General features: G+C 35.5%; 1 protein-coding gene across 1 annotated transcript; it reads left to right on the top strand.

Moving 5' to 3' along the window:
• The first annotated feature begins 3,848 nt into the window (after positions 1 to 3,848).
• LOC136027829 (uncharacterized) lies at positions 3,849 to 26,350 on the top strand. The gene is made up of 4 exons (XM_065705248.1): positions 3,849 to 3,948; positions 14,091 to 14,244; positions 21,206 to 21,351; positions 25,753 to 26,350. Exons 1-4 carry the CDS (start codon positions 3,932 to 3,934, stop codon positions 25,925 to 25,927), a joined length of 492 nt encoding a protein of 163 aa, XP_065561320.1. The 5' UTR covers positions 3,849 to 3,931; the 3' UTR covers positions 25,928 to 26,350.
• The last annotated feature ends 1,261 nt before the right edge of the window (positions 26,351 to 27,611 follow it).

Genomic DNA, 27,611 nt, shown 5'->3' with positions numbered 1-27,611 from the left:
TTTTTTTGAGAGTTATAGTCGATATATATAAAAATTTTATATATTAATATATGCTATATAGGGGTTTTATCTTTCTTTGCTATTTTTGTCAGGTCAGTGCTTTTTTGGTTTATTAAGAAGGTGCCTTGTTTGAAAGTTATGCATTGAAGTTTTTAGTTTTACTGTTTCAATGTTTGATTTGACTTGTCTGTGCTAGCTTTTCTTATAGTTTCCTTGTCTTCTTTAACGGCACCTTTATTTGTCTGTTTTGTCTGTTTATGTTTGTTACGTATGTTCGTTTGTTTGTTTATGTTACCTTTATGTTTGTTTATGCAATATTGTGGTTTGAATTGCCTCCTACTATTTTCTCAGTGGTTTCCTTGTCAATTTCGTAGGTGACTTGTTTGTTTTGTTGTATTTTGTATTTTGTTGTTCTTAGTTATGCTGCCTCAATGTTTGTCTTGTCTGCACTAACTTTGTCAATGGTTTGTTTGTCTTTTTCAAAAGGTGTTTTTTTGAAAAATTTAGTTTGTTCTATTAATTTATGCTATATAGTGGTTTTATTTTACTTTTCTATTTTTGTCAGGTCAGGGGTTTTTTCGTCTATTAAGAAGGTACCTTGTTTTAAAGTTTTGCATCAAAGTTTATCGTTGTACTGTTTCAATGTTTGATTTGACTTGCTATTTTTTTCGATGGTTTCTTTGTTTTTGTTTTTCTACGGTGCCTTTACAAAAGTTATGCTTTGATATTCTTAGTTACGCTCTTGTTTTCTTAAACTTGTTTGCGCCAGCTTTTTCAGACTGCTTTTTGTCCATTTCGAAGGGGCTTTGTTTTAAATTTTGTTTTGACAAGTTTAGTTAGGCTATTTCGTGGATTTTTCTCATTTGTATCTTTGTATACTTAGGGAATAAGGCAGCTAAACTTGAATTATCTTAACTTTATACTTAATTTATGCCTTGGCTTGTTCTTTATTTAATTCCAGCTGTCCATACAGCCATGATACTAAGGAAATATAGAGAATTTCCATTTTTAAGGAACTATATCGATTCTTTATGAATGGTCACTATTAGTGAGCACTTTATCTATGCTCATTTATGTACGCTCGCTTTCTGTATATATCCTTCTCTAGACCACTTCATATTGGGGTTGAGAAATCGCTTTAAACTTCGCCAGAATCTGTTAACTCATCCTAGCATTCTTGTGCCTTTGAAGATTGTATCTATTGATCATAAAACTCTGAAGGTGTAGTCTATCCTTGATTCACATCAGAGGGGAGAGGGCTGAACTTAAACCAACTTACAAAAAAAGGGGAGTAAAACGGAAAGCATAAAAATAAGAGCTATACAAGAACAACCTGAGTATTGAAAGGTGAACTCATACTTATCAATCTGTGTCAATTTAAGAAATCTACGATGGGGGGAGGGGGTCTTATGTTCAACATCCAGAAAGAGGTGAAAATTTGTTGTTTTTCAATTTTTTTTTAAAATACCAAGCCTGTGTCATGAGTAGCAACTTTTCAGCTGGGCAAGCCCGCATTATAGCAGTTGCATCGCATGCAATTTACATTAACTTCCATGCTCATAGACTAAATCTTGTGTTGAGTAATTCCATTCAGAACTTGAGATGAATGGCATCTTTCTTCTCCAATCTCTAAAAGCTGTACTGTTTCATCGCGAATAACAATACACGCTACAAACTGTTTTTTAATGTTCATAAGGCCACTGGCATAACTGCTCTTTAGCTGGAGAAATAATCTACTACAAGATTGGCATAATGGAATAGATCGGTGAACAAGGCACAGAATAGATACAACTGTATTTTGGCCGTTTTATCAATTACTCGAATATGTAGTGATGGAGAATGGGCAGCTCAGACACACGGACTCACAACCAGACTCTAAACGTTTAAATTTATATTTATACTCCATCCAGTGCAGCAAACTATGTCTGAGCAGCTGCAGGAGAAAGACATAGTTTTCTTTAGATTTACTGGTCTTATTTTAGGTACACGAGATAAAATTATAGATTTGCAAACAGACGATGGTTTTGATGAAATATAAAGCAAAACAATTTTCTTATGAATTTCACGGACGACCTTTTGCAAAATTTTCAGAATTCTGATTCTTCATGTAAAAGACCAAAGCGTGCACAGCAAGTAGCTTCCTACTTATGTGATTTTGTAACCATGTCGACTTTGGGAAAAAAGAATCTTACTTAAGTGAAAGAATCAATTAAAAATGCTCTCAGAAGGGATCGGTTTCTTGTGACAGACAGATTGTGCTCAAATTTTGAAAGCCGGTTCATGAATGCTTTTCCACCGTTAAAGTCAGTCTCTGTGTTTAATTTCGATTCGCCACACTTTATCATTACTAGCTGACTAGCTAGTGTAGCAGCACATTACAAAGAACCTTAAATTGACACAACTCTCTTGACTTCGCAAATGGATCTTGTGAGAAGATATATATACTCATGAGCCAATAAGTTAAAAGATTTCTTTGAACTTCGCGGTTTTCTGAAGGCAATGTCAATAGAGTAGTCCGAAGTTTTGAAAATTTTTAAAATCTTCAATACTCTGTCTATCACAATGGCTAGTAATGAGAGATTCTTCTCTGCACTAAGCCTGATTAAAAACCTATTTAAGATCAACTGTTGACGGTGAAAGGTCCTGTAATCTGATGCTAATAATTAGTAGAAAGGCTCTTGGGAAATGGTTTCATTTCAACGCCATGGTTGATACTTTTGGAAAAATTAGACCTTGTCAGTTACCAGTGTTGCAATAGAACAGGAAATTACTTTCCAATTTAAGTTTTCTTTAAATTCATGAAACACTTTTTAAATACTTCTTACTATTATTAGTCAATTTTTGAAGAGGCCTGTGCAAACCACTTCGAAGAATTATTGCTCTTCAAAAACTGTGAGCCAGCCAATTTAGGGGCTCACAAAAGTTGTCTAGCCCCCCGATAGCTCAAAATGTTATCCCAACCCCCCATTGCACTTCCTGGCTGAAGGGCCAAGAAACGGAGATCAGCACCGCCGGTACGGACTGTAAAGTCTAATGCCGTATTCTTTACCTTTACCTTTTTAGCTCAAAATGCAATGACGCCGCTGCTTGCATGCAGGCCAAGATTTACCAACAGGACCACTATGCCTTTGCCTATGGGCTTAAATGCCAAGGGATGCAATAAACTATCACTGATTGATTCTTTCTTAACAAACACTGGACTGACGTGATTTATAGTTATATGGCCGGCTTAAATTTTCGCCGCACTGCCTATTCACGAAAAAAGTGATTTAGAACAGCCCAGGAATTCCTTGGCCATTGCTTTCGTTATTTTTGGCTCATCAGTTTTGTTTGGCTCAGTGCTTCCACAATCGCCAAATTCTAGGGGATTTTTCTGGAAACCTCATAAAAACAATTAACCCTTGAAGTGTCAAAACTTAAATCCAGCCCTGCATGCAATTGCAACTTTCGTGAATTGTTAGCATTTAGCTCTTGGCCTGGCCTGAAACTTACTTTTCTGATTCTGAGTATACGAAAGGATTCGACGCATTGATACACAAGCTTCTGATTCTATTAAAGAATAAAATTTATGTAATTAATTTAATAGTGATGATTGAAACGTATTGTTTCTTAAATTATTTTGATTCTCATGAATTTCTATTGTAAAAATCAAATGTTCTGAATAAGATTGTTTTTAAAAGACGACATTCATGAAATTTCTTTTGGGAAAACATGAAGGTAGATGAGCAAGTACCATATTTGCTAATTAGCCCGAAAATTAGTTAGTTTGACATCCATGTCCTAGAGGTTTTATCTGTAATTTTCTGCCAGTGAGGGTTTCTAACGTCATCTAGTATTTGTTTTGTTTTCACTATCATTTCGCAAAATATTCGAATTTGAATTGTTCACGCGGTCAAATTGTCTTCAAAGGATCTTTAACTGAAATAAGAAAATGGGGAAAGTTAAAACGTAATTTATAAATACATTCTAAGTGCTATGAATAACAAGGCTTGATATTTATAACCTGTAGGCTACCAATAATAGACCTCACAATACAGCTTCCAGGACTAGGCTATATAAAAAAAGAAACACTAGGCCTAAATGCAATGAAATTCCTACTTAACAATATACAGCATGTTTCTATTAATGAAATTTATCATGTTATCCTTTAATGTTGTCCAATTTTTGAATTTATTTAAAATTATAGGCTGTTATCATAATTAGTCTATGGGGGTAATACCTTTTTATGCTTTTTTCAAATATAATAATTGCTTCTAAGGCAAATTCTATTTCGAGCCCCAAGAGGTTAATGAATATCTTTGGTAAAATTCTAGTTTAGTGACTTCTTGCTATCTCAGAAAGGGGTTAGGTTAGAAAAATGTAACTTTTGGGCATGGGTCTACAGGCTAAAGTAGCCTATATCCCAGGAACGCATTTTAAAGTACCTACCTCCACTCCTTCTCCCTCTAGAGGGCCCTGAAATTCGCCTACATGACAGGTCTATACCTAGCCTATAAAAATTTTGACAAAACAACAGTTTACCTTAATTTTCAGTTACCAGTTGCTTTTTCTCTGCCTTTAGTTATGAAAATGCAATTCTTGTTATTTGAGTAGAATTCTGAGCCATATTAATGTTTTTTTTTCAAAATTTAGGAAATCTATTTGTATATCTTTAAAACCTTATAAATTGGGATTGAGCAAAGTTGTGAAGCTGAAAACAATTTTGTTGTACTTCATTCAAGCAGAAGATCTATTTTGCAAGGTTTGGCTTTTATAACACATATATTTTAAATGTCATCAAAGGTCAGGACCTTCTAGAGGGAGAGGGAGTAGTGGTAGATACTTCAAAATACCTTTCTGGGACATACTTTAGCCTTTAGACCCATTCCTGAAAGTTTCATTCTCCTAACCTAACTGCTTTCTGAGATAGCAAGAAGTCACTGAACTAGAATTTTACCATATCTTTTTTATTGTTTTTACACTGCAAGGTAAAGTTAAAAGTTAATTAGATATTAGTAATTAGCTTGTAAGTTTTGGTATTCAATTTATCAATGAATCTTTCCAGACTATCACTGGATTGGAAAACTGCTAATATCATTCCATTATTTACAAAAATTAGAAAGGGACTTGCTGAAAACTATTGATCTGTTAGCATTAATTTCTGACCTATAAATTTCTTCAATAAAATTCTAGTTAGTTGACTTCTTGCTATCTCAGAAAGTGTTTAGGTTTAGAGAATGAAACTTTCAGAGATGAATCTACAGACTAAAGTATGTCCTGGGAATGAATTTTGAAGCAACTACCTCCACTCCTTCTCCCTCTAGAAGGCCCTGACCTTTGATGACCTTTAAAAATATGTGTGTTATAAAAATGAAACCTTGCACTATAGATCTTCTGCTTAATTGAAGTACAACAAAATTGTTTTCTGCTTCATAACTTTGCTCAAATCCATTTTGTAAGGTTTTAAAGATATGCAAATACATTTCCTAAATTAAAAAAAGAAAAAACCATTAGTATGGCTCAAAATTCTGCTCAAATAACAGGAATAGCATTTTCAGAACTAAAGGCAGAGAAAAAGTAACTAGTAAATGAATATTAAGGTAAAATATTGTTTTGTCAAAATTTCAATAGGTGGGTACTTTAAAATACCTTCCCAGGACATACTTTAGCCTGTAGACCCATCCCTAAAAGTTTCATTTTCCTAACCTAAACCCTTTCCAAGATAGCAAGAAGTCAATTAACTAGAATTGTACCATTTCTTCTACAATCAAATCATAAGTCTGTGGGGTAAATATTTCACAGTTCATATTATTGACTTACCAATAAAGTGGACATATCACTTGATGCCTTTTTTTGTTCTTTTTGAATATAATAATTGCTTCTATAAATTCAAGTTTAAACACTTTTTGAGCTCTTAAAAATGACAAATTCTCAATTAAAGTATGAGTTATTGGTCATTTTCAACAAAATAATGCTGTGTTTTCTCAGCACTGTCTTCTCAGTCATTTTCAATACAATATTACCATGTTTTCTCAGTGCCAAAATTATTTATAGTTAGGTTAGGTTGGGTAAAAAAGTCCTTAAATTTGATTTTGTGATAGAAGTGATTAGTATATTTGTAAATAGCATAAAAAAAGGCATCAAGTGGTATGTTCACTTTATTGGTAATCTAATTATATGACCTGTGAAATAATTACCATCTGTGGAACAACCTAAGTGAGATAACAGTGGGATCTACAACAATCAATAGCTTCAAATCAAATCTCAACAAGGACTTTGTAACAAAGTCTTGGCTCACTCAATGGGATGCAGCAGATGTCCTGCAGCCTCATCATCACTAAATAGTATACACTAGATTTTTCCATATTACTAGCAAGTGCATTTTAAGGTAATGACATCAGTGACTGTTAAGGTTCTTGGAGAATAGTCAATTCTGCAGTTATTTGGCATCTTCAAGTAATTAATCTCTTGCACACCTCACAGCATGGCTTTTGTTCTGAAAGAATTGTTGATACCAATCTTTTTAAATCGTCTGACCACAACAATAATTTCTTTGATACTGGGATGCCTGGTAACATGAATCTGCTTGACTCTTCTAAAACTTTTGACAAAAATTTTCACAAGCAACTTTCAATCAAGCTACACATAGTCAAGCTTGAAAGGAAATCCCTGCTCTGGATTCTTGATTTTCTTCACTTATGATCTCAATGTGCTCAGCTATTTGATGGCTCTGGTAACCATATTCTTTAGAGTTCCTCAGGGAAGTGTTTTGGGTCCTACAATATTTTAATATCATTATCAATGATGCTACCTCTACTATCAGAGTAAGCTAACACTATATGCTGATAATTCAAAGCTTTTCAGTCCAGCTTTGTCATGGGAAGATCACACCCTTCTCCAAAATAAAATTTGATTGTTTGGTTAATGGGCTGAGAATTGGCTTCTTGAATTCAATGTTGGTAAGTACCTAGAAGTTGCTGCTGATACTACTGAGCACAAGATGCACTTCAATAAGCCATGGCTGTTACAGGAAACACTGCAGATTATTGAATAGTGCAGGAAAGCCTAGCTGGCTTGTAATATGGTGTGTATACAGATGGTTAAATGGGATCAGGAAAAACTTATTCACCATGATAAGCAACAATTTGTTGATAAAAAGGCTGATGGACTAGAAGAAGCTGCTTGCAAAGGTTATGTTAGGTCCCTGTTTAAGCATGTCAGAGACCTGAGTAAAGGAAACTCTCCAAAAATAGGAGCAGTAAGATAAGAATGTGGTGAAATGCTTGAAGATGAAAGTGCACAACTAGAAAGATAGAAGGAACAGTTTGCAAAGCTAATGAACATTAAGAGAGTAGATGTTGATCCTCACCTGCTGTTGTTTGCTGAGCAAACCATATGCCAGAATTGTATAGAGCCTGATCCCTAACAAAGATAATACTACAAGAATGGGAAGAAAGACTAAAAGAAAGAAGGACTGCTCCAATTACAGAGGAATCATCCTCCTATCAGTCTCCAGTAAAATGTTTACCATGACTCTACTTTGCAGAAGCACCAAATTAATCCTCCATGAGTGCTGCCAAATTTTAGCAAGTGGGTTTCATGCCTAACAAGTCCATGACTGACCAGATTCTCACCATCTGTCAGGTGGCAGGAAAAGCTCATGAGTTCCAACATACAACATATATTGCCTGTGTTGACTTCAAAGCAGCCTTTGATTTGGTTGACTGTTATTCTCTCAAACTGATACTTGAACAAACAGGATTCCCTTACAAGTATTGCTGTCTTTAAGACCCTTTATAGTGGTACTAGGAGTTTCATCCAGACAAGCAGTCATCACAGCCCAGTATTTGAAATCAGTGTGAGGTAAGGGTGTGTTGCTACACTCAAACTTTTTGATACCATCATTGGTTATGTTATGGACTGAACCACAAACAATCTCCAGTTTGACAACTGAGTCCTTAGTGATTGATATTGGTTTGTTTTGCACCATTGCAGCTGAACTCAAGAAGCCCTTACCATACTGTCAGAAGAAACATCTAAAGTGGACCTGAAAATCAGCTGGCAAAAGACTAAGATAATGATCATTTGTCCAGCAGATGCAATCTCAAACTCACCTGCATTCAGCATATTAGGACATACCATAAGTTTTGAAATTATTCACATATCTTGGCTTCATCATTATGGACAGCAGGTCTATCAAAGTTGAAACTCAGTCCTGTACCACAAAAGCCTTCTTAATCATGGACCAACTCTGTTTTTCTGTCTGGTCTAAGTCCAGCATTACCTTCAGAACAAAGATGCATATTTATGACACCACTGTAAACCATAGCTGTTTAGCTGCATCATCAACCATGTCCTGAATGAGATGCACCATGCCCACCCTTTCAGCATCAGATATGCCAGGAGGACTGTCTCATGTTGACTTCATAGATAATGTTGCTGTCCTTAGTGACAATCTTGACTAGCTTAAGTCTGCACTCAAGATGCTCTCCTCCACAGCCTCTAGAGCTGGGCTGCAAATCAACAGCAAGAAAACAAAGATCATGCCCATAGAAAAGATTGCATCTGCACCAATCTCAACTGTTGAGAAAAATGGCCAAGCTGTTGATGTGGTAAGGCAGTTCACAAATCTTGGATCATTTATATCCTCAAGTGGCACACTTGATGCAAAAATCTTAGCCAGATCTGCCAAGGCAAGCCCTATGTTTGGAGGACACTGAGAGCAGTCTTCCACAAACCTTAAATTAGCTGCCATACCAAAGCCCAAATTTACAATGCCACAGTGTCTAGCATCATGCTGTACTCATCTGAGACATGGCTGATAACCCAGATACAGCTAAGAACGGTCAATGCCACTTAGACTAGACACTTGCATCAAGTTGAAGGCTTCAAATGGTATAACAAGATCTGGAATACTGAGATCTTGAAGACCTTCAAGCTAGCAAACCTCTCTTCCCAAGTACAAGCCCACTTTCTAAGGTGGTATGGCCACCTACTCTGTCTCCTGCTAAGTACCCCCACAAGGATCATCTTGGACTTCAATCCCCCAGAAAATGGCTGGAATTGCCCTTGAGGTAGGTCATGCAGTAGATGGGCAGATGTAATAAACCAACACCTCCTCAGCCCAAATGAGGCCCCATCCTTAGCCTTGAACAGGGCTGCTTGGAGAAGACTGTGACAATAATTGTACTTCAACTTCATTTGACTCACCTCTGCTGCTCTCTCCACCATGGACAGACTTAGCTGGGGGTTCTGGCCCCAAGGACTGGACAAGCAAAAATTACCTGAGGAAGTCTGGTGCCATCTTCTGGACAAGTTGCACACACCCAAAAAAAGTTGTATGGGCTGATAACTGATATTTTTTTCCAATATCTGATAATGCCACTGACCCTCATATCAGCCCAATAATATCGCTCAGCTGATGTATAGGTCAGGCCCTACTATCAAGGGTCTCAACACCCAAATTTGTTTATGATTGCTTTATCTATGCAAAAAAATAAAATCAATAGGTTTCTTCAATGTTTAGTCCATGGGTGAATTGCCTGGTTGATCTTGTATAGAATGACCCATTTAAAAAGGTAAAATTAAACAGTGAGGTGATTGCCCTTTCCCCTGTTGTATTCCTGCCTTAGTTTACCAGTAATAGAAAAAGCATATTATCCCTATTCTTAGGGGAAGATTCCCAAGTAAAAGAAGGCCTTTTGTACCTAAAAAAAACTTGGGATAAATCCCGGAGAGTACCTGCATTCCTGTTGGATTTGTTGGGAAAGAAAGTTTAGTTATAGATTTAGCTTGTCACTCCACTAAAGCATATACTACTACTTACAATTCGTTGCAGCACCAAGCCGCCTGAGGCCAACACAGCTACGGAAGTTCCCATTTCCTTTAAATCTTTATTTATGACAATTTCCCACCCCAGACGAGGACGACCTGCTTTCCGTGTAGCCCCAGTTGGTTGGCCAAAAAGGACAATCTTTGGCAATCTGTCATCCTTCATCTGCAGAATGTGACCTAGCCATTTTAACCTTTCTTTCAATAAAGCCCTAGAAAGTGGGTTGAGCCACATTTTTCGTATAACCTACTGTTTGAAATACAGTCAGTCAGCCAGGTACCCAGAACAATCCATAGGCAATTTCTCTGGAAAACATCTAATAATTTTTTTTCTGCTTTTTGAAGCACCCATGCTTCAGAGCCATATTTTACCACTGTCATCACTGTTTCTTCCAATATTCTAATCTTGGTTTGCAGATTTATCTTCCTATTCTTCCAAACCTTTTTTAACTGAAAAAACACCCTGAGCCTTAGCTATTCTACTTTTAACATCTTCAGTGCTCCCACCATCTTTACTAATAATACCACCAAGGTAAGTAAAGCTGCCCACCTGATCAATCTTTTTGTTGCCCAACATCACCTTTTCATCTTTACTTATTCCTTGCCTTAGTGACTTAGTATTTTTAACATTAATTTTCAAACCTATTCTAGCACCATGAATTTGCAAAACCTCTAAAATTTATTTTAAACCTCAAATATGCTTAAATCATCAGCATAATCTAAGTCCAGATAAGTTTTTCCTCCCCATTTGATTCCGTGGTCTCCAATTGCCTTTTTGTGCTCCTTAAGACGAAGTCCATCAAAATGATCCATATAAAGGGGAATAGAACACAACCCTGCTTAACTCCTGATTTAATGCAAAACCTGCTGCTAAACATCATTTCCTACCTTAACTGCAGCAGTATTATTCTTGTACATAGCGCAAACCACTTTAATGTATTTGTCTGGTATGCCACATAAGAATAACACCTTTGCTAAAGCTCTTCTATCAACAGAATCGAACACTTGCTCATAATCAATAAAACTGAGGACCAAAGGTGTTTGACAACAAAGGGACTTCTCAATTATTAACCTAAGAGTGAAAACTTGGTCGACACATCCTCTTCCTTTTCTAAAACCACACTGTTCTTCTCTTAAAACTTTGTCTACAGCATCTCTCAGTCTAAAAAGTATCATATTACTAAGTAATTTGCTACCTACAGAGACCAGACTAATGTCTTGATAATTACAACACTCACTCTTCTCACTTTTCTTATACAGTGGTATAATTAAGGTTTTTCTAAAAATCATTAGGTACTTCCCCTTTTTCAAAAATCATATTCATAATCTTCAGTACCTTATTTCTAACCTCAGAGCCACCATATTTAAGAAACTCATTTATCACACTATCAGCACCTGGGACCTTATTATTTTTTAATCCTTTTAGCATTGTTACTGATTCTTCCTCAAAAAATAAATCTTTCCTTCACATCTAAGGTATCACAAGCTTTTCCACTTTCATCTATATCTTTTCCTGCAACTGTATCTTGGTTTAGTACATTCTCAAAATGTTCCACCCATCTCTCTTTAACTCTTTACTTATCAATAATTGTGGCCCCACTCCTATCTTTAACTGGGACTAGTCTGGATTGACTACTCCCTCTCAATTTATTAACATGCCAGTATAGTATTTTACTATTATGCCGTCTAGCTGCATCTTCCAGATCCTCAGCAATCTATGGCCTCCACTTCACATCTCCTTAGTTCATATTTTAATGCTTTCTCCACTTTCTTTACAGTTCATTTGTTTTCACATGATCTATCACTCAGATAGTTCTTGTACAAACCCCTTCTACTCTCTATTAAACATAAAGCTTTTTCACTAATATTCCTAGTTGTAGTCTTAACAGTCTTCCCTAAGATACCATCAGCAACTTCACAAATTGTTTTTCTAGAATTATTCCATCCATCTTCCACATTGTTAAATTTTAAACTCTCAAGTTTAGCATTCAACTGTTCCTGGAAGGTTTCTCTCAAATTTTCCTCCTGGAGTCTACTAATATAATAAATTTCCGGGAGGTAGTTATCCTTCCGAAATTTCAGCTTTAAATTAACCTTAGACACTACTAGATGGTGATCTTTACTTTTAACATCAATAACAGCACTCCTATATACCCTAGTATCTTGTATTGATCCTGCTAATCTTCGGTTTACAATAACATAATCAATAAGGTTTGCTGTCTTACCATCATGTGAGTACTATGTCAACTTATGGGCCATTTTATGACCAAACACCGCATTGGTTATAACTAGGTTGTTATACCTACAAAATTGCAAAAGTCTGCAGCCCTTACTGTTTTCTTTTCCTACACCAAATTTACCTAGGCTAGGATACTATCTATCCCTATTTCCACCAACCTGAGCGTTAAAATCTCCTAGTAAAAACACCGTATTTCTACCTGGTACCCTGTCCATTTGCTCTGTAACTGTAAGTAAAATTCATCTGAGTCACTAGTATCTCTGTCAGTTTGTTCAACAGGGGCATATACTACTATAACTGATACCCTGAACTTTTTAGTCATAAAATGAGCAATTCTATTGCTCAATAATATTCTATTATTAATACCTTCCCAGCCTAAACAGGACTTAGCAGCTTCCTTATTCATCATGAGCCCTACTCCCTGCCTATGTACCCCATCCTTCCTGCCTGAGTGAACAAAATCTATGCTGCCTAATTTCATGCTTCCTACCCCTGTCATATGAGTTTCTGAATCTCCTAATAAATCCAGTTCAAACCGTCTGAATTCGTCAGTCAAAATGTCGGTACGATAGTCATTTTTTAACGTTGTAACATTCCAAGTTCCAATTTTCATGTTCTTTAAATCATTGAAATTATTTTGGCCTCAGGAAAAGCAATGATCCCGGATACCAGTGCAGGACAGGGACCAACATATCTACCATACATCGAAGCGCTTAAGCCGGCTTAGAACCGGACAGCAAGAAGTCCCTGGGACCTCCAGTAAGTTGGAGGCTTTGTGCAATCCTGGGCCCATCTTGGTCACAACATGGTTTTTTGCACTTGGCGATGCTCTACTATCAACAAGATTTGAAATCCTGAAGACCGTCCCCAGCCTATTATCTCGATTCATTATATATTCGTGCCTACAAATATTACACTACTACGGGGAGGTAACCCATAGTAGATAAATTAGCTAGGAAGAGAATTTTCAGCCCGAAAACGCCCATAAAAACGAACAAAGCCCAGAAAAAATCTAATAATCGGAATCCCGTGCGAGTGCTGTGTTGTTTACTAGGCTATAGTTTTCTCAATGGGCGCCACTTCTCAAGTGGGAAAAGTTAACTGCAAGTTTCCCAGTCTTGCAGGTACCCCGAAAGGGTCGAGGCAGCCCTTTGCAGAGGCCGTTGTCCATAGATCTGGATCTTGCGCCCTGCCACAGTCGTCCTCCTATAGAGGATACTCCCACGGTAGTGTTCTGCATCACCATGCAATTTAACCCTTTATTTGGAGAAGGTTTGTAACTCATGGTACGTGTGGACACGCCAGTGGGCCCTGTTGAGTGTACATTTGAGGAGCCTTCTTCCTTCTCCACCTGTATTTATGGCCCCAGGAAAGGGTGCCCAGTTTCTATTATGGACCCCCAGGGACAAGGTCCCCCTTGGTCCGTGCCTCCTATGGAGGTACTCTACATATCTGTAGGGTAACCCCCAATATGTTGTCCTCTACCAAAACCTAGCATGATTATCTAATAATTAACTAACTAATGCAAGTCATAAATAGTTGTACAGCACATATTTAATGCTATTGAATTATTCAATAGCTCTTAGTAGCCAGGGACGGATCTTGGGGGATGCCCAATGTGACAAGGGTGCCAATAATTAACCAAATTTACAAATTTATTCTAAAAAAAAACAAGATAAGAGGGCACCATAAAAAATCTTGTTTGGGAGGAGCCACGGTCCCTCCGATCCCCCCTGGATCCGCCAGTGTTAGTAGGGTCATTGTGCTCTCCATTGAGATACAAAGAGAATTTTTAATTCATTACAGAATTCAAGGTTTGCTGAAAAATCAACAGAAGCTTAATTCTCATAACATTGAAAGACATACTCTGAAGTCAAAAAAATTATTTGTACAGAAAAAAAAATTATTAGTCTGTATAATTAATTAATTAATTGTGTGATTTAATTGATTAATTAAAATTAATTGTGTAATAAATCTGTTAAAAATTAATGATTCTGATATTTCATTCTGTCTTGTTCTTGATTTTTCTATTTTTATTTAGAAAGAATCTTACAAATTTTATGGCAACTAGTACTCCAATTGCGTCTAGTAAAGGTAAAGGCCTCCCTCAAATGAAGTTCAAATCCACGCCAATTAGAACAGAGAAGAGGAAGACACCTACCATAGAAAAGCGAAGAAGTGAGACAAATATTGAGGTATAATGAAAATTTGGCTTCCTCAATTTTCTTTTCTACTTTTCCGAATTGTTAGCTTCTTCAGGTATTACATCTTTCTATGGAACATCTTTCTAGAGCATGGGTGCCAAATCACGAAAATACGGAGTGAGGGCTAGGACCTTACTCTAATGAAGAAATGGAAATTAATATTTCAGTGTTTAGGGCAGAGGGCAACTTCGTTTTCGGTTTCAATTTCTCTGTGAAAATACCAAAAGAAGTTTTTTTCGAAATTTTGGTTGGTATTTAATAGCACCCTGTCCCCTCCCTACCAATTGGTGCTCCTTTTCTGGAGTTAGAAAATAAAATATAAAGAAAGTTGAAATGCAAAAAATTAGTCAAACCAAGGGTATTTTTATAGTCCCTGAAAATTAGAATACTTTATTTTATGTTAGTATAATGATAAATTATCTGACAAATCTTTTTTTAATATTTAATTGTCATTTGACTTATTGCGAATTACTATTGATTAGTTTTGAATTAATTTTTGATAGCACATTCTTTTTTCTATCAAATGGTATGTTGCTCCAAATACTTCTCAAGATATGTAAAGAAAGATGTCACCACTTTCTGGAAGGTGCTCTGGACTAATTGATAAGCTAAATCCTAAGTCAAAATTTTTGTTGTGAGTATTTGACCTAAAGATGCTGGTAGCTGGTGGGTATTCAGGGACTTGGCATTATTTCATGATACCCTTGAAGCCATTTTTCTTCCGTCGTAGCAAAACATGTTTGCTAACATTACCGGAGAATTTTTTTGACAAATCAAATTGTTGTAGAAGAAAAAGTATTGTAGAATTTGAAGCATAATATTCAGAAACTGACAATGCAACAGAGCAAGATAACTATGCTAAAAACATTAATAGAGCATATCGTCAGTTGGGTATCTGAAGGACGTATCTCCATAATTGTAAATTTTCAGAAGAGCAAAAAAACTCACAACTTTTTTAATTCTACTTCGATAACCGTAAAACAAAACGGACAATATGTATTGATTTTGTATGTCGATCTGTTTTTGTTTCACGGTTACCGGAGGAGAAATAAAAAAGTTGCTAGGTTTTATTTTTTTGCTCTTCTGAAAATTTACAATTATGGAGATTTGTCTTCTTGATACCCAACTGACGATATACGGCTACTAATATTTATTACAGTTTGCAAAGTTTTTTTTTCCGAGAAATATCCTCAGAGACAGGATAGCCCAGTAGTATGTGCTGAAAAAACTTAGCCGAACTTCTAAATTAGCTTTATGCTGATCTGAATTTGTCGAAACTTAGCAATACATCCCTCTTCTTTTCTTCTACAAAAACTAGTTTCAAGCTTGTATGTTTATTATCATTATTTCTATTTCCCGCCCAATTAATTGCTGCGTATTTAAGAATTGTTAGTTAAAATTTGCATTGTGGAAAAAATGCTCCATAAGCTAAATCCCCATTTCAGTTGAGGTAATAAGGGTCGTATGGATTCTGCTCCTTAGGAACAGATATAAGTAGTTCCTTATTAGCAGATATAAGAACACTAGAACAAGTCATGCCCTATTCCACTTCATAAATAATTCTAAACCTATAACAGGATATTCCTTCAGTATTAAGATGAACAGGAAATAATATCGCGCTATTAGCCTTATTCACATTATTGCCTAAAATATTATTTCTAATGTTACTGTTAATGACAAATTCTAATTTGTAACCTAAATTCGCTGTGTCCTCTAAGATTCACATTCAAAGCAATACTGAATGGGTAGCAGGATTTTGCTACAATATAAAGGTGAATGAAAAAAATGCAAGTGTTAAATTTAGTGGTGTTTGTGTTACTAGCCTTATTCATGCTATTCCCTTAAAGTGAAGAATTCTTATTACTGTTAATCACCAATCAAGGCAGGGCTTTATATAACCAGTCAGTATTAATGGGGAAAACTAAAAATCGCCTTAACTGATTCATTGAAAAACGTCTTCTTTGGTATTTTCTGGAAAAAAATGACAAATTTGCGCTGCCCTAGATATTGGAAAATACATTTTGCCCCCCCCCCTAAATTTCTACGAATTGACACCACTGATGATTTTTCATTTCTATTTTTCTCGGGGGGGGGGGGGTAAATATGTTTTCCTGCTTTTCAGCTTTTAATTTAAAGCTGTTCCTGACAACTGGAAATGAAATTGGAGAGATTCAGGTCTAATTGTGTATAAGACGGATAGAATGATTTTAGTGCTTGGTGGTAGAATCTTAGGGAATAAATGCTAATTCAAAATAGATCTGATTCTGTTGATAAATTTTGATTTGTATTTGAAATTCACGGGGAATCAAACAGTTAATGGTAACGAACTGTAGTGAGGAGCGACCCGGCTCAATAGTAACGGAAACTCTGAAAAACGCAATTTTGATACCAAGAGTTAATCAAAAGAATTGCATCTTAATGTTGGTTTTAAATATATAAGTTTTATCAAGTTTAGTCTTACCCATCAAAAGTTACAAACCTGAGGAAATTTGCCATACTTTAGAAAATCGGGGGAAACATCTCCTAAAAGTCGTAGAATCTTAACGAAAATCACACCATCAGATTCAGCGTATCAGAGAATCCTACTGTAGAAGTTTCAAGCTCGTATATACAAAAATGTGGAATTTTGTATTTTTTGTCAGAAGACAAATCACGGATGCGTGTTTATTTGTTTTTGTTTTTTTGTGTTTTTTTTTGTAGGGGTGGTTGTATCGACCCAGTGGTCCGAGAATGTCGTAAGAGGGCTCATTATAAACGGAAATTAAAAGTTCTAGTGCCCTTTTTAAATGACCAAAAAAATTGGTGGGCACCTAGGCCCCTTCACACGCTCATTTTTTCCCAAAGTAACCGGATGAAAATTTTGAGATACCCATTTTGTTCAGCATAGTCGAAAAACCTAATAACTATGTCTTTGGGGACGACTTAATCCCCAAAGTCCCCGTGGGAGGTACAAACTTTGACCATTGTTTACATATAGTAATGGTTATTGGGAAATGTACAGACGTTTTCAGGGGGACTTCTTCACGTTAAAGGGGGGTGGGGAGGGAAGGTGCACATTGCACTTTAGTGTGAAGAGCGAGGTATTGACGAGGGGCCGAACCCCCTCATATACGTAATAAAAATACACAATAGAACTTCGTTATGTAAGTTAATTCGTAAGTTACGTGTATTACTAATGAAAAATTCGTAAAAAAGTTCTTGTTTCATTTTTAAGTAACCAAAAATTGGAGGGCAACTAGGTTTCCTCCCCCACCCTTTTTTTTATCAAAATCGTCCGATCAAAACTATGATAAAGCAATTTAGCCAAAAAAAATTAACATGCATATTTCTTTTTAATTATTCGTGTGCGGTGAGCCGAAATTAAAACATGCATTAATTCAAAACATTCAGAAATTAAATAAAAAAAGAGTTTTTTTAACTGCAAGTAAGGAGCGACATTAAAACTTAAAACGAACAAAAAAATTATTCCGTATATGAAAGGGGCTTTTCCCTCTTCAACGCCTCGCTCTTTACGCTAAAGTTTGACTCTTTGTCACAGTTCTACCTTTTAAAACAGTAAGAAACTTTAGCGTGAAGAGCGAGGCGTTGAGGAGGGGACAACTCCTTTCACATACGAAATAATTTCTGTTTGTTCTAAGTTTTAACGTCGCTCCTTACTTGCAGTTTAAAAAAACTTGTTTTTTATTTAGTTTAAACAAAAGACAGACATTACTCTCAGTGAAATTTTTCCTTTAATGAATGTAATCCCTAATAAGTAAGCCCCAAGAAACTTGTAGTTAGAAGAAATTTTGTAGCTTTGTTGATCAGACTTTGGAATTTTTCCATGTTTTAAGAATTATTTCGGAAACTTAGAAATCAGGAACTTTGAAAATTTGACCTCAGGACATGGAAGGGATTATTCCTTGTCCGACTGGTCGATAAATGATTGTCGCTGTGGTGACAATCAACTCCCTAGCGAATTTATTTCCAGATAAGGGACGGTTTATTTCATTTCTTTTTAATACTATTTATTAGGATAGAAAAAAAAACTTTCTTTCCAACTACTAGAAATTACTGAGACTTTGTCTTCTCTGCTTATAATCCCCATACCGAAAATAGTTTTGAACAATAATGCAGAAGATGGGTAGATGATGAGCATCCGTAGAATAACATAGGTATAATGTATATCGGGGAGGGGGTAATTTAAAATTTGACAGAGTGATAGACGTTCAGGAAGCAATACTTTATCGCAAGAGATCTCTAGACAAGTTCTAAATTATAACTGAGATAGACGGTGAGCTCTAAGAAGAAGCAAAAAACTATTCAATTATTTAAAGATTTTGTAAGAATTAAAGGTTTTGTTTAAGATAATTTTCACATTTCAAAACTTTTAACTGTAATTTTACTGGATCTAATTTTGAATCAAAACGTCTTCCTTTTCTTCTCAAAAGGGCTGATTAAAATAAGAATTGGTAGAACATGCTATTCTATCAAACTTTCTTAGTCTTTTTTAGCTTTTGAATATGGAAGTCAAAACTAAACACTACATTTTTGAATTTTTATTTGTCAAACAGTTTGTGGTAACGAACGTAAGTAACGAAAGTAACCAAAGCTATAAAAAACAAAATTCTGATAACAATAGATACATCAAAAGAATATATTTTCCATGCTGACTTCAAACATCTAAGAAGCATTAACTTTAATGCTACCCATCAAAAGTTACGAGCCTGAGAAATGTTGCTTTATTTTCAGGGGGGATATCATCTAAAAGTCACGATATCTTATTGAAAATAACAACCTCGGTTGCCACCACGGTCAGTTCCTAAAGTGCGACAATTGCCCTAATTTGCGTGCTGCATAGCGATTTTCGGTGTCGTAGTATAAAAAAAACTGACTGTAATAGTGCTAAAATAGCACTTGCGTGCTATTTTAGAAACCCTGAGCACGTGCTCCACATAATAAAATAATGCTAAAATAGCACTTTTGTGCTACAGGTGACAACCCTAACCACAACAGCTGATCAGAGAACCCTACCGTAGATGTTTCTAGCTCTCATCTGCAAAATCGTGGAATTTTGTAAAAAAAAAAAGTTGCCAGAAGAATGATCATAGTTATTTTCTTTTGTTCTTACCGAAGCCAGGGTGATCGTATCAAAGCAATGGTTCCAGAACATAGAGAGATGACTTATTTAAAAGAAAAGTAAAAGTTCCTTTCCCTTCTTAAGTAACCAAAAAGATCGGTGTGCAACACTCTTTTCCCCCAAAGTCGGCTGTTAAAATTTTTTAGAAAGCCATTATGTTCAACATAGTTCAAAGGTCCAATAACTATGCCTTTGAGGATGGTGTGACCCTTCACAGGTGTCGAGGAAATGGTTGCAAATTGTAAAATTTATCCATTGTTTACATTTAGTATTTGCTATTGGGAAATATACAGACATTTTTCGTGGTTGGGATTTTCAACGGTGAAATTTTTATTGGTAGGGAGTGTCTGTGGATGATGTTTCAAGGGCAAATTTTATACAGGGAGAAATTGCCAGAATTCCTACGTGAAATTAGTCTTATTTGTCTTACTTTCTCTTTTGAGACTCAACTTTACATGTGGAGGTTTTCTTGGGAAAATTTATACTGGGATTGAATTCTCTGGGGGGTTTTCTGTGGAGGGGTATTTTCCGCAGGAGAAATTTTTCGTGTGGAATTATCACCAGGAATAATTCTCCATGGAGAAATTTCCATTGGAAGGGAAAGGGGGTTTGAAAAATTTTTTCAATAAATGTGGGATTTCCGGTATGAATTGAAAAAGGATCAACAATTAAATAAAAAAGAAGTATTTTTCAAATGAGAGTGTACTAGAGATAATTTTTCAGATCGAATCGTGAAATTTTTTGGGTATTTACAGTGAGGATGGAATTTTCTGTGGGACTTAAGTAGGAGACCAATAAAGGCATTTTTCTTGGGGAGGGAATTTCCATGTAGGAAGAGGTGGTTTTCCCGGCATTATTTAGAAAACGATCAAAAATTAAAAGCTTTCATCTGAAAATAAGAAAATGCTTAAAACATTTAACATGAAGAGAGGGGTATTGAGGAGGAGGTAGCCCCCGTTATGTACTGAAAAGTTTTCGCGTGTTTTAAGTTTTAATGATGCTCCTTACTTTCAGTTGAAAAAAAAGTGTTTCTGGGATGAAGACGTAAACGACAAGAATTAGTAAACAAATTTAAGCTCAAACCAAAAAAAATTAGTTTTTCAACAAAAAGTAAATATTGAATGTAATTGACATCTGTGGATTAAAATGTGTTCTTTTACCCCGATTTCAGAGCCATTTACTTTTTAGTAGCCAGTCAAAATGCAAAAAAAAAATTATCCTAATTGAGAAACATTTGGCTGAAAAAATCTATGTCACTATGGAAGTTGAAACCGAGATTCCCCGGTGACTAGCCAGAACATCCTGATCTAGATCATCAGTCATACCTGGCGATCATTTTGATCGCCATGTGTGCATGCATGCATTGGCATGTATGTATTTATTTTAGACTTACTGTTCATTTATCTTATTTTAGATTTATTTTAGGCTTTTATTTATTTTAGACCTTACTGTTCTTTTATTTTAAGCTTTTATTTATTTTAGACTTTACTGTTTTATTTGCTATTTATTTTAGATTTTACTGTTCATTTATTTTAGGCTTTTATCTATTTTAGACTTTACTGTTTTATTTGCTATTTATTCTAGACTTTACTGTTTATTTATTTTAGACTTTACTGTTCGTTTATTTTATTTTAGGCTCTTATTTATTTTAGACTTTACTGTTTTATTTGCTATTTATTTTAGACTTTACTTAATTCTAAATAGCAAATAAGCACGGGATAAGGTTATACGGTAAAGAGATTTATTAATTTTTCATGGATATTTGTTTATTTCTAGTATCAATTAATACCTTATTTTCATTTTTTATTGAAAAATTATCCCTTTTGTTTTCAGAGCCGGAAGAAACGTTGGAGACCAGGGACGTTGGCATTAAGAGAAATAAGAGCTTATCAAAGGACATATACCACTCTCATTCCAAGGGCGTCATTTGGGAGATTGGTGAGAGAAATAACATCACGAATTTGTCCCACAGAATTAAGGTAAGTATGGTTTTTGGTTGTAGAGATTAAAGATAAAATCAATATAATTCAGATAACATCGCTAAGTCCTACAATATATAAAAAAGGACCCATCAGATCTTGCTAAACAAATATATGGTTTTCGTCAATTTTTTAGATCGGGCACTGAAAACATCCGGTTAAAGATTTTTGACCGTGGTGGTTATAATGTGTACCCTTACTATGCTTCCCTGCCTTTCCTCTTCGGAAGGTACAATAAGGCACTTTACGATGTAGTTATTAAGACGACCTTGAAAGAGGGGCTTAGAGAGAGGCAGTAGCTTTAAAATGAGTCGTTAAACTTCCGAATATTGCTATCCATATATTCTGAATGCTGCTATCCTTGTGATATTGCCGTAGCCATAACAGAAGAAAGGATTAGAAATACATAATGAGATGCGTGTTATCTGTAAAAAAAAGAAGTGAATTTCATCCTTCTTCAAAATGGGAGGCTTAAAACCCTTATTTTGAGGGTGTGAGACCATGACAAATTGATTAGCTATCTTATAATTTGTATTGCCAGGTATTTGGCCCTCTTTAAGAAATATTGATGTTTTGGGGTACAAGATGCTTGAGAACGCCACTTTTCTCTGGCTTGACCTCTTCTGTTTTTTAAAAGGTCATATGCCGATAATTGATCAACAAAAATAGTAGTCATTGCTACACTTAAGTCAATATTAGCTGACGATTCATGAATAAAGACCCAAACCATTTGGGCATTCACGTTATGCTATGAGGCTTGATCCGAATACTTTAGAGCCGTTCTCAAGATCGATGAGGGGAGGGGGGGGGACTAAGAACTTGTTGAAGGATATCTGGGGAAATTTGGGAAGGTAAACAGGAAGGGTTTGCGAAAGCACAGGATGGTTGGCTCCCAACCTCCCATTACACTTCCTGGCTGAAGGGCCAAGAAACGGAGATCAGCACCGCCGGTAGGGACTGTAAAGTCTAATGCCGTATTCTTTACCTTTTTTACCTTATATATATATATATATATATATATATATATATATCAGTGTTCGGATTCGCCTATAAATTCCTATATTTTAATGCACTCCTATAAAATGCCTATATTTTGGCTAAAATCCTATTATTTTTATATTTTCGGCTGAAGAGCACTAAGAACATTGCTCATGATTTGCAATTTTCTGTCTTTTGGTGTAGATTGATAATTAATTACAACTGTTGAGCTTTTTGAACTTAACTAATGCTTTGTGTTGGGCTTAGTAAGCTGCTTCTGCCTGGGCTATGCTGTTGTGTTGACTTAGTAGCCTATGTTTTGTTTTTTGTCATGTTGGGCCTGTCCGAAATGAGCAAAGATCAGTATATAGGCTAGCAGTCTTTGCTTAATGAGACTGGAGTTCTTGCGACTTATGTGTTTCCTGGCTGAACGCTGGCTGGCTGATGTGAATACGGCCCAGTTATTCAAGTGGGCTATTCTAAGAAAGTTGCTAATCGAGGGAAGTATAATAGACGTGCTCTGGGTAGGCTATATGCTACATTCTGTGATCAATCTGTCCTTTATCTATCTGGTCTTTATCCCCTTCTAAAGAGAAATGATGTTCATCAGATTCGGACTTTTTATTTCAGATATTATAATTTTTACTTTATCTCCCCCCTTGGTATAGCAATGGTAAGAAAATTCGTAAGTTTGATGTCCCTGATATAAGTGCAAAGTTGGCCCTCCTGCATGGAAGATTGTCGGAATCAGCTTTTTGTCGTTTATCGCCTCATCATCCTTTGGTCCGTCTGTTCGGTTAATCTCATTGTAGCATAGTGTTTTTATGGCGCTTGGTATTAACCGTTAATTCAGAAAAAATAGAAAAATGAAGTATTTTTAACTTACGAACGGTTGATCAGATCTTAATGAAATTTGATGTTTGGTTGGCTGTTATTTTAAATCCCGACTGGATCTGGTGACATTGGGGGAGTTTGGAGGGGAAACCTAAAATCTTGGAAAACACTTAGAGTGGAGGGATTGGGCAGAAACTAAGCACAAAAATAAGCACAAGCTCTAGATACATGATTGACATAACCAGAACTGATCCGCTCTCTTTGGGGTAGTTTGGGGGGGGACGGGGTTGATTCTGAAAAATTAGAAAAAAATGAGGTATTTTTAACTTACGAACGGGTGATCGGATCTCAGTGAAATTTGATATTTAGAAGGATATCGGGTCTCAAAGCTCTTATTTTAAATCCCGACCGGATCTGGTGACATTGGGGGGCATGGAAAACGCTTAGATTGGAGGGATCGGGATGAAACTTGGTAATTTATGTAACCAGGCATCCCACGCCATCTACCACAGATCTGATCCCGAGGACTTCCGAATCCTATAATTGGCCTATATTTGGGTCCGGGAAATCCTATAAAAATAGGACAGAGCATATAATTTGAAACGAACCGACCTGTCCGAACCCTGAGATATATATATATATATATATATATATATATATATATATATATATATATATATATATATATATATATACAATAATTTTGTCCTGACTATGAAAAAATAAGAAAAGAACTGAAAGCAAAGAAAAATAAACAAGAACAAGCAAAAATACATAAAAAATATATAAATTGGCACTTTTCTCTGACGTGATCTCTGTTACTTAAAAGGGGTACTTGGGTTTTTTTAATTTTTATCTGAACAGGCCTTCACTCAATAATCTATAATTACTCCTTCGATATAATCATCCCTGGAAAAAACACACATGCGTGATCATCCTTCTGTGGAAAAATAAGAACTTTCATATGTTTGTGGATAGTAGCTCTAACGTTCACATGCACGTTGAATGTCATTCTATAATTTTCATCTAGATTGTTTAAGTCCTTTTTCTAAAAATTCAGCAAATCTTCATTTGCCAATACCTTTTGACGAGCAAACTCAAGGTTAATGAATTTTGCATTTTCATTGCGTAAAGCTTATTCATTGCAGAATCAGCATGCTTAATAGTAGGTTCTATTGAAGTATGTAATTTAGCCCAAACCCTGTATTTTAGAGTTTTGTTCTCTATTGATCAGAGTTACTGTTTAATTGCAGTTTGTTACTATAAACTGTTTGATCCAGAACTACCTTAAACGGGAGAGAGGTTGCGACCCCCCCCCCCCCCCCCCCAAACTCTTTTTTATTCAAGTTTAATATTCGTATAACGATCCTTTGATCATCCCAGAAAGAGGGCACCATCCAAAATATTTCTCATATATTTGGGTTTCTCTATATTAATGCATGTCCATGCTTATTTAAATAAGGGAAGCAGGAGCTTAAATACATATTCGTCTGAATTTTTACCAAATTCTTGTGAAATATCATGTTTGTAGTAGTAGCGGCAACCTAGTAGAAGAACGAACTCAAACCCATAGCAACCGAAAATTTGAAAATGCTTTTTGAATATGACTGTCAAGAGAGGAATAATCTGTTATAAGTCTAAGCTGACTCAGAACTGGTAACTAGTGTTTCGATTAATCTTAATGATGAAAGTTTATTGCAAAAAAGAATTCACGTGAATCTTGAAAACTAGGCTGAAATCCCACAAAAATTGTGTCGGATTGAAATAAAAATTGCACTATTGGAATTAGTGTCGCTGAAAACCTAATTTAGGAGAATTTAAGTCCCTTATCTTGAGCAACAAGGAAAATCTCCTTTTCATATGGCACGCAGTGGTGTCCTCTCCTTTTTTCTCTTTTCTCCGTCGCTACTAGTTAAGCAGTCAAACATCATAGAGAATTATTTAAAGCCTTGTTTGAAGTAAAATTAAATAAAACTCATTTTTTGATAAAAACTGCTTCTTCATATACAAGATAATATAACAAACGTTTCTTTTGACAAGAGATGATATAACGCAGGTCTAGGCATTTACCCTCCTGAAAATACCCTCTCCCGCAGCTGTTTGGTCTCCAATTCGACTAATAAAAAGGACTAGAACTCTCAAATTCTGATCGAATTAGCACCCTCCGAAATTTCTACGACCACGAGGTGTAGTTGGGGATGAGGAAGGGTCAATCTCCCTCTTATACGGAATAAATTCTGCTCATTTTGGGGTTTAATGTTACTTTTTACTTTCATAACAACAGTATAGACCAGAAATATTCCCAGAAATCAAGAGAGATTAAATATTATTTTCGCTGAACCTCATTGTCGCAGAAACTTTGGAAGATGCTCATTACGTCAGAAATTCTAGTCCTTTATTTTAAGTCAAAATTGATTGGAGACTAACCAGCCAAGGTTGGGGGGGGGGACTCTGGCTCCCATATAACGCAAGTTTTATTTGGATTCTCTGAAATGTCGTCATTTTGCTAGTGTGGTTGTTCCTAGAAATCATGAAAGAACACCAAGTAACTGAATCTCATTTAACTCAGACTGTTCTATTTTCTTCTAGATTTCAGCGTGACAGTTTAGAGGCTATCCAGTCCGCTGCTGAAAGTTATATGATACAGTTATTTGAAGATTCTGTAATGGCCATGATACATGGGAAACGAGTAACGTTGAGAGTGAGCGACATGTCACTTGTACGCAGAATCAGAGGCGAAAAAGATTTCATATACGGAATCTAAAGAAGAATCATTCCAGTGTATTTTTCAATTGATAGCATATTTTCTAGTATTAGTGTTGATAAGTTTCAGTAGAAAAACAATTGAATTGGAGCAAATATGGGCTGTATTTGCAGAAAAAAAAAATCTATCTTACCGTTGGACTGACAAATAAAGGGTCAATGTTCCTATTACCTGAACAATTTTTTAGGGTCATGAAACTATTGTTAATAGATGCATTTTGACTTTTTAAACATCTTTTCTCTCTTGCAAAACTACCGCAAACTCACCGTTCTTTATTCCGGCCCAAATATTTTTGCATTTACACATATAGAATTGCAATCATTTCCGTTTTCGTTGATCGGATATTTGAAATCGCGAATCTGTAATAGTTTAGAAACAAATTTGGGCTATATATTTGCACATTAGGGGGGGGGGGGTAAAGCATAGCATATATTAAATACGTAAACTAACCATTGCTGTATTTAATATATGCTATGCTTTACCCCCCCCCCCCCCCCCTAATGTGCAAATATATAATTACTCCTTAACGGTGAGTTTTCGGTAGTTTTGCAAGAGAGAAAAGATGTTCGAAAAGTCAAAATGCATCTATTAACAATAGTTTCATGACCCTAAACAATTGTTCAGGTAATAGGAATATTGACCAAATCAAGTATTAAGAATTTTTTTTCAGATGAAGTGTTTTAGTACCATTAGTTATTTGGGCTATTAAAAATCATAATGTGAACTATTAAATATAGTAGTATGGTAATATTTTTGACAACTGGAAAGTTTCCAGTTTTATGAGTGGCTAGCTCAAAGAAACTCAAACTCCTCTCTTCAGAGACAACATTGCTTCATGAAATAAGTATTGGATAATATTTTAATATTTATGCTCATAAAAGGAGACGGTAACCTTAAAAAGGATGTGGAGTTGGCTCGTTGGAGTATCAACCACAGTTAATCTCACTTTGCCAGTTACCTTTCTTAGCATTATTCTATTTTGTATTGCAGTTTTGATATGATAAATGGGGCTAGCGAATGTCCAGGATTTGCTAGTTTACAAAACCTATTACTCATATTTTCTAATCTGAGAGAGAGAAAAAAAAACACGGGACAATTCTGGTTTTAGAAAATGAGACTAAATTTAGAATACGTATATTCATTTTCTAGAACCCTTTAGAACTAAAAAAGCGAATTAAGGATCGTTGTCAAAGATTATTTTGAAAATATCTGTTTTTTTTGTGGGAGATGGCGCTAATGAGTTATCAAGGTTTAATAATGCATAATATACTTTTCTAAACATTTAAATTTAAAGAAGAATTTCTAATTCTAAATTTTTGACTTTTTAGAATTGAGGCTGCAGATCTTGAATAGGTTTATTCATTTGTTAGAACACTTCAAAACTAAAAAAAAACGTTTGTAAGGGTACTTATCAAAGATTTATCTGTATGAATGGTCAGTTTCTTGGTTTTTCATTTGGTCTTTTGTATTTATCTATACCTGTTTCTTTATCTTTAGTTTGATTTTATTTGTATTTGATTTAAATGCAGGCAGAATATTTTTGCAAAATTTCAAAGGCTGACTTGATCACCTGTTTGGTTGCTTTTTGTTTTTGTTTTCTGCTAAACCATATTGTATTATTTATAATAACGCTTACACTTGACGATGGTTACGAAGCAATATCTAATCATCCTAATTAGCCTTA

The sequence above is a fragment of the Artemia franciscana genome, chromosome 6, assembly GCF_032884065.1.
Source record: "Artemia franciscana chromosome 6, ASM3288406v1, whole genome shotgun sequence".
NCBI classification, from domain to species: domain Eukaryota; kingdom Metazoa; phylum Arthropoda; class Branchiopoda; order Anostraca; family Artemiidae; genus Artemia; species Artemia franciscana.
Note: the sequence above shows the minus strand (reverse complement) of the source record. Positions and strands in the feature narration are given on the sequence as shown.

Excerpts from the sequence above, each read along its gene's own strand:
- LOC136027829 (XM_065705248.1), top strand. Across the intron at positions 14,245-21,205 it reads GAAGTGAGACAAATATTGAG|AGCCGGAAGAAACGTTGGAG; the intron begins GTATAATGAAAA and ends TTTTGTTTTCAG. Across the intron at positions 21,352-25,752 it reads ATTTGTCCCACAGAATTAAG|ATTTCAGCGTGACAGTTTAG; the intron begins GTAAGTATGGTT and ends ATTTTCTTCTAG.